The sequence below is a fragment of the Sphaeroforma arctica genome (assembly GCF_001186125.1).
Source record: "Sphaeroforma arctica JP610 unplaced genomic scaffold supercont1.2267, whole genome shotgun sequence".
NCBI classification, from domain to species: Eukaryota; class Ichthyosporea; order Ichthyophonida; genus Sphaeroforma; species Sphaeroforma arctica.
Window position 1 is genome coordinate 1 of NW_014038291.1, and position 7,703 is coordinate 7,703.

Here is a 7,703-nt window from a genome sequence, read left to right on the forward strand (position 1 = left end):
ATAATATATATACAATTATATAAATATGTATATACATGTACATATATGTATATAATCAACTATATATCAATTCCTTTACTACTGTAAGCCTGCACGTCAGATGTATACATCTCACTGGGAACACATACAGGATTATCACATGTGCACCAATACCTACTTGTACATACAAGTACAGTGAGTGTACACGAATGTAAGATCACACGCACACGCCCAAACCAATGCATGCCCGTCCGCAGACGTTGGAACCAAAAACATCTCACATAGTCTAGCAACATAAACGCAAGCAAATGTAACAACATAAACCAAGTATAGACAACAAACCTTCCAACTTGTTAGCCTCGTCAGGGCCTACTAAGAGCAGTAGCATCTGGTGAGCGTCGTATTTGTTGACCATGATAGTGCAGTTGGTAGGCGACAGGAAACAGGACATCAGCAGTACAGACGACGTCTTAGAGCTGTATGATGAGAAACAAAGACGTGTTGTAGACATAGGAGCAGTGACGAATAGTACGGCTCTACGGGAATGGAGTGCTTGTTTTGGATCTATATACGGCTGAGGGATTACAAATTCTGGTGACGACACGCGTGCGGAGAATCCTGTTTCTTTTTTACGGATCATCCTAATTATCAACTATGATGCTCTGATTTGATGGTCTTATATTTTTGAGTGGAAAAACTGGCACAGCAGCATCACAGTAAATGTGACTACAAGATGATGTTTTATATGTATTTATATACTTACTGACTGGAATAAAAAATATTTGGTATATATAGACACATTGAGATAGAAGTCAATTTTGTAAAGACGTATCGAAATAAAAACATTTCGGTAGACTATTACTGAAATCAAAGCCATTCCTATATAGACTTGTTGAATCAAAGACATTTTTATATACACTACTAGAAATAAAGACGTATATAAACTTCTTGAAGTGAAACACACGCAAACACACACGCACACACACATATATATATAGACTTTTTGAAATAAAAGACATTTATCTATAGACTTACTTGGCGGCGTTTTCCTCGTTCGCCTTTGGGTTGAAGACAACCATACAAGGCCCCACCTCTGTGAAACAACAGAAAGTATAGAACATCAGAAAATAATAAACATCAGAAACATGGCAATTCAACGGCAATACAAGCAGAGACGCAATCTGTTGCTTGCCGTATACAAATGCAATTCCGAGAGGTGTAGGTATGTAATACCAGATATCGGGATTTGGAATCAGGACTATCGAGTGTGCTGGAGATGATATATTGAGAAGAAGAATCAGGAATATAAAAAAGCACGTGCGACGGGGAATGGTGGGGCGTAGTAAGGAGTGAAACCCTAAACCATAAACCCTAGGTACATCTGAAAGCTAGACACCACGCAACACAACCCACACGCACATACTGGCATTTGTACACGAAATTCCTGATAAAATAAACCCTGAACCCTTAAAACAACCCTACAGCAATAGCAGCCGCTCCTGGCATATATATATATAGATATATATATAGACAGCACGGGATCAATCCATACCACCCCCATCCACTACACAACACAGTAACAGTACATCCACCCCACCCTGTGCATGGGCCCACACACCTCCGTTCTCTTTGTGCTGCCGCTTCACATCCTCCGTAAACTCGTGAACCATGGTAACCCGTCGCGATAGCAACCGTTTGGTATTCTCGAACCCAAAGTGCAGCAGACGTTTGTTGACAAACGGAGCGAAGATGTCTGTGCCACACTGCACAACACGGTAGCCGTGGATGTCGTTGGTGGCTAACGACTTGTTGTGCCGAGACCGCTCGAGCATCTTAAGACCTGCGCTCACTATCTGAGGATCCGTGGGATCAGGACACGAGGAAGGGGATTGGGAGTGGGGAGTGTAAGAGAGATAGGGATAAAGTAGGTAGGAGAGTGGGGTGTGAGAGAGGGATAGGGATAGAGTAGGTAGGGGAGTGGGGTGTGTGAGAGGGATAGGGATAGAGTAGGTAGGGGAGTGGGGTGTGTGAGAGGGATAGGGATAGAGTAGGTAGGGAAGTGGGGTGTATGAGAGGGATAGGGATAGAGTAGGTAGGGGAGTGGGGTGTGTGAGAGAGATAGGGATAGAGTAGGTAGGGGAGTGGGGTGTGTGAGAGGGATAGGGATAGAGTAGGTAGGGGAGTGGGGTGTGTGAAAGGGTTAGGGATAGAGTAGGCAGGGGAATGGTTGCGAGGCCACGACGACTGATCGATGACCGAGAATAGGGCTGTTGCCCGTTATACAGCTGCACGGAAGGTAGTTGTGCGTAGAACAAACCGGGAGACAAACTATGAAAACCCTAAACCCTAAACTTTGAACCCCTATTTCAAAAATAGATCCCAAGTTAAAAATAGAACAGGTACATCGTGGCTGACGAGCGATCCGTGGTGAAGCAAGCGTTCTAGCTTTGGGCACCCGCGCAAAACAATTCAATGGGTGAGACACAACCAGGTAGAAGAACATGCATCTGCACACATATATACACACCAGTTAAATACACACCTAGATACATACAGTACATACCAAATCTACTCTAGCACGAGTTATATACACCCAGATAAGGCATATATATGCACACAAGTCATATACACTCAGATACACAATATATATTTACCAAACACACACTAGCAATACATATATGGACGTGAATACATACACGATATGGTCTTATAGATACGTCCCTTAGACACGTCCATAGAACTCGGGCACAGATTAACCATACACAGACACTCAAAACCTATCGCACACACTCCCTCGAGTGGGGAAGAGCCACCATGGTAACCCTGACCTATTCCTAGCCAGCTGATAGTACGTGCATGGATGGATGGCGTAGGAGCTCACAGGCACATCTTACAGAACCAGATATACAGACATATCCGCAGCATACACACACACAGATATATACCCGTAGTATACCCACACACAGAGATGCATACGTAATACACACACACAGGTACATACGTCTAACACGTGGAGATCCATTCGTTTTACATTCGTACTACACACACCCTCAAGTTCGGGTTGGCCACCAATGTCTCTCTCAGCTGATTAGTCGCCAGGTGATAGTGGTGTGCGTTGGCTTACACACACACAGGTACATAGGTTTAAAACACACAGAGAGATGCATACGTAATAAACTCTCACACGGGAACATACGTAATATACACACACAGGTTCATGCGTCTTACACACACAGATCCATTCGTACTATATTCGTACTACACACACCCTCAAGTTCGGGTTGGCCACCAATGTCTCTCTCAGCTTATTAGTCGCCAGGTGATAGTAGCGTGCGTTGGTGGTGTTTGCCGAGTCGAAATCGTTCTTGCGATAGAACAGATTCTCCTGTGGGAAGCTCTCATCGAGTGCGTAGAACGTTCGGATGGACTTCAGGGCAGGCGAGTCTTCGGCTATTTGGTAGTAGGGATCGTTGGGATATGCATCCTTCTGGAACTTAGATAGTTTGTCCTGGGTGTATAAGGTATGCAGAGGTTTAGGCATAATTGTTTGCAAGGATACAGTGAATTGGCTGAATATATATATATATATATACATATATATATATATATTTATAAAGTGAATTGGTGTATTATGTATATATACATATATATATATAAGTATATATATATATATATATATGTATACATATATATATATATATAATATACAAATATATATACATACATATACACACACACACACACATATATATATATATATATATGTATCACTCAGGATCGCTCGAGGCACTTCAATACAGGCGACAGTTAGGCTATTCAGGAGTATAGTTCGTTGATTTACACATCCTTTCGAAAAACAGGAAGACAATCCCTTGTTACACGCGGGGGCATATGTGTGTGTATATATCACTGTGAGGTTGTGTGTTTGTAGACCGATTGCATTGGTGTGGCACCTGCATTGCTAGGGTGTAGCGACAGACACGGATGTATACCAAACAGGCTGCCTTGAATTCATCAAGCAAGAAATACAGAGTATGTATACAACACCTGTGCTCGTAAAACAAACAGGCTGCCTTGAATTCATCAAGCAAGAAGTACAGAGTATGTATACAACACCTGTGCTCGTATATCAAATAGTCCAACGACGGGATACGCCGTACGTAAGAGTGGCGGTTAGCCGTGTGTGGTAGGTACATATGTGACCCTTCCATATGAGTCATACGTACATGTGAGTCATATGACGTACATGTGAGTCATATGTGGTAGGTACATGACCCTTCCTTATGATTTATACATACATGTGCGTCATATGTCGTCATATGTGGTAGATACATGAGTGGCCCTTTATATGAGTCATACGTACATGAGTTATATGTGGTAGGTACATAAGTGACCCTTCCATATGAGTCATACGTACATGTGAGTCATATGTGGTAGGTACATAAATGACACATCCATATGAGTCATACGTACATGCGAGTCATATGTGGTAGGTACATAAGTGACCCTTCCATATGAGTCATACGTACATATGAGTCATACGTACATATGAGTCATATGACGTACATGTGAGTCATATGTGGTAGGTACACAAGTGACACTTCCCTATGAGTTATACGTACATGTGAGTCATACGTGGTAGGTACATAAGTGACACTTCCCTGAGTCATACGTACATGTGAGTCCCATGTCATACTTACATGGCTGGGCTTTTCCACTGAGCTTTCCTCCGCATTCCTCTGCAACGCTTTCTCCTCGGCCTCAGTCTATTTATACGATAAATTATTGATAATGAAAGATATGGTTTAATGTTAAATTTTTGACGATGAAGAGTATGGCTTAATGACAGAATATTAATGATGTAAGAGTATAGCTTAACAATCAATCAATACTAACAAAGTGCATGGTTAAATGATAAAATATTGACGATTCAATGGTATAATACACCAATCAAATATTGCTGATAAAGAGTATGGTCTAAATGGCAAAATTTTCATGATAAAAAAAGGTATGGTTTAACAATCAACTATTGATGACAAATGGTGGTCTGATGATAGAATGTTGACGCGAAAAATAAACCCGGACTTTCCACTGACAAACAAACGTATAGTTGTGGGGAGTCAATCAATATCAGCCACTGCTCAGCTTGCACATGTATATATATACATATACATATATATGAAAATTTATATCTATTGATACATACACACACACACACACACTATACACACACACACACACTATACACACACACACACACTATACACACACACACATATATATATATAAATGAATATAACAAATTATATTATATATATATATATATATGCATACATACATACATACATACATACATGCATACATAGATATACATAGATATATACATACATACATACATGCATACATACACACACACATTTATATATAAATATATATATATATATATATATATGTGTGTGTGTGCATAGACTCATACCCACTCGTATTCTGATTTGTACAAATAATCATACCTGGGGAGCATCCGTTTTGCTGAGTGGCTTGACCTTTCTCAGACACGCGACAAAGAAACCACCGGTATTTTGGAGATGCGGGAATATACGTATGCAACGATCCATGTTGAGTTCCTTGATGTTTTCTGTACAGAGAATCGGGACAAATTAGGCTTTAGGAGACAAAAAAATGGCATAGAATACTAAAAGTGTTATCCAAAATTGAAAATAGGAACAGCTCAGCCTTTTGGACACATAATTACAATACTTACAATATAAACGGCACCTACAATGCATAAAGTCCCTACAATACTAACAGGTGTATCCGTCCTAATTCACAACTCGGAATATATAGTACGATGTCCTTGATTTGGTTAAGCGATGTCCTATTTTGAGTTTCTTGGTGTGTTGTGGGTAGGGACTGACATGATTATATACATCTGCATGACCACCAACACACGTGATAGGTGATAAGTACTGAGCTTCTTGGTGTGTTGTGGGTAGGGATTGACATGATCATATACATTTGTATGACCACCACAACACGTGATAGGTGATAGGTACTGAGCTTCTTGGTGTGTTGTGGGTAGGGACTGGCATGACTATATACATCTGCATGACCACCAACACACGTGATACGTGATAAGTACTGAGTTTCTTAGTGTGTTGTGGGTAGGGACTGACATGACTATACATATCTGCATAACCACCAACACACGTGATAGGTGATAGGTACTGATCTTCTTGGTGTGTTGTGGGTAGGGACTGGCATGATTATATACATCTGCATGACCACCAACACACGTGTTAGGTGATGAGTACTGAGCTTCTTGGTGTGTTGTGGGTAGGGACTGACATGACTATATACATCTGCATGACCACCAACACACGTGATACGTGATAAGTACTGAGCTTCTTGGTGTGTTGTGGGTAGGGACTGACATGACTATATACATCAGCATGACCACCAACACACGTGTTAGGTGATGAGTACTGAGCTTCTTGGTGTGTTGTGGGTAGGGACTGACATGACTATATACATCAGCATGACCACCAACACACGTGATAGGTGATAAGTACTGAGCTTCTTGGTGTGTTGTGGGTAGGGACTGACATGAATATACATATCTGCATAACCACCAACACACGTGATAGGTGATAAGTTCTAAGCTTCTTGGTGTGTTGTGGGTAGGGACTAATATGACTATACACATCTGCATGACCACCCAGACACGTGACAGACGTTGACGTACCTGCGGGGAAGCAACTCTCAGGCAACTTCTTGCGTAGATCGCCCTCGGGCAGGTCTGCGAATTTGGCGTATGTGACCCACTCACGGCCCACCTATAAAGCAGGATGAGAATAAATAGACGTTGTATGTGACTACAAAATACTTGGACCAGATATAAATCAGGATGGTAATGAATAGACGTTGAATGGGATTCCATTATAATTGGACCAGATATAAATCAGGGCAAGAGTAAATAGAAGTTAAATGGGATTGCACTATACTTGAGACCACAAATAAATCAGGATAGGATTGAATATAAATGAATGAGATTGCATTATACTTGTACCCGATTTATTCGGGACAGGAATAAAATGGATTGGATGGGATTGCATTCTACTATGAGTTATAATGGATCAGGTCTGTGTATTGACCGAAGAGTAGAAGAGAATGCCGGAGTGACGGTAAAAGTGCGCAGACACACACACACACATACACACACACAGAGAGACTCCCACTCCACACAGATGCACCCAGACAAAGACAAAGACAAACACACACACACACATACATACCTACATGCATATACATACTCGCACATAACAACGTGTACGTACATGCACATGAGGGACGTACCTTTCCTTGCATCACCCAGTCTGTGATACCCTTCTTGTGAATCAGGCCAGGCACACGGTCTACAACATCCACCAACTCAAACGCACCAGGATGATCATTCAGCAGTGACTGGATGACAGCCTCGTTCTCTGCAGGCTGCATGGAGCATGTGCTGTATACCAACTCACCACCAACAGCCAACAACTGTAGGTGAAGTAGTGAAGTATATGAGCAATGTGGCATATATGACAGTGTATATAAATATAAATATATATATATATATATATATAATATGTATATGATATATATATACATATATATGAATATATATATATATATATGTACAAATATATAAATATATAAATATATATGTATATAAATATATGCATACT

At 40.9% G+C, this 7,703-nt stretch overlaps 1 protein-coding gene across 1 annotated transcript; it reads right to left on the reverse strand.

Annotated features, from left to right (window-relative positions):
• Positions 1–321: 321 nt before the first annotated feature.
• Positions 322–5,614, reverse strand: SARC_12390 (hypothetical protein; the record flags this gene model as incomplete). The annotated part of the gene is made up of 6 exons (XM_014293506.1): positions 322–455; positions 1,015–1,072; positions 1,598–1,832; positions 3,248–3,487; positions 4,680–4,745; positions 5,490–5,614. Coding segments are annotated over 6 exons (858 nt in total), but the record flags the coding sequence as incomplete, so codon positions are not given.
• Positions 5,615–7,703: the final 2,089 nt, after the last annotated feature.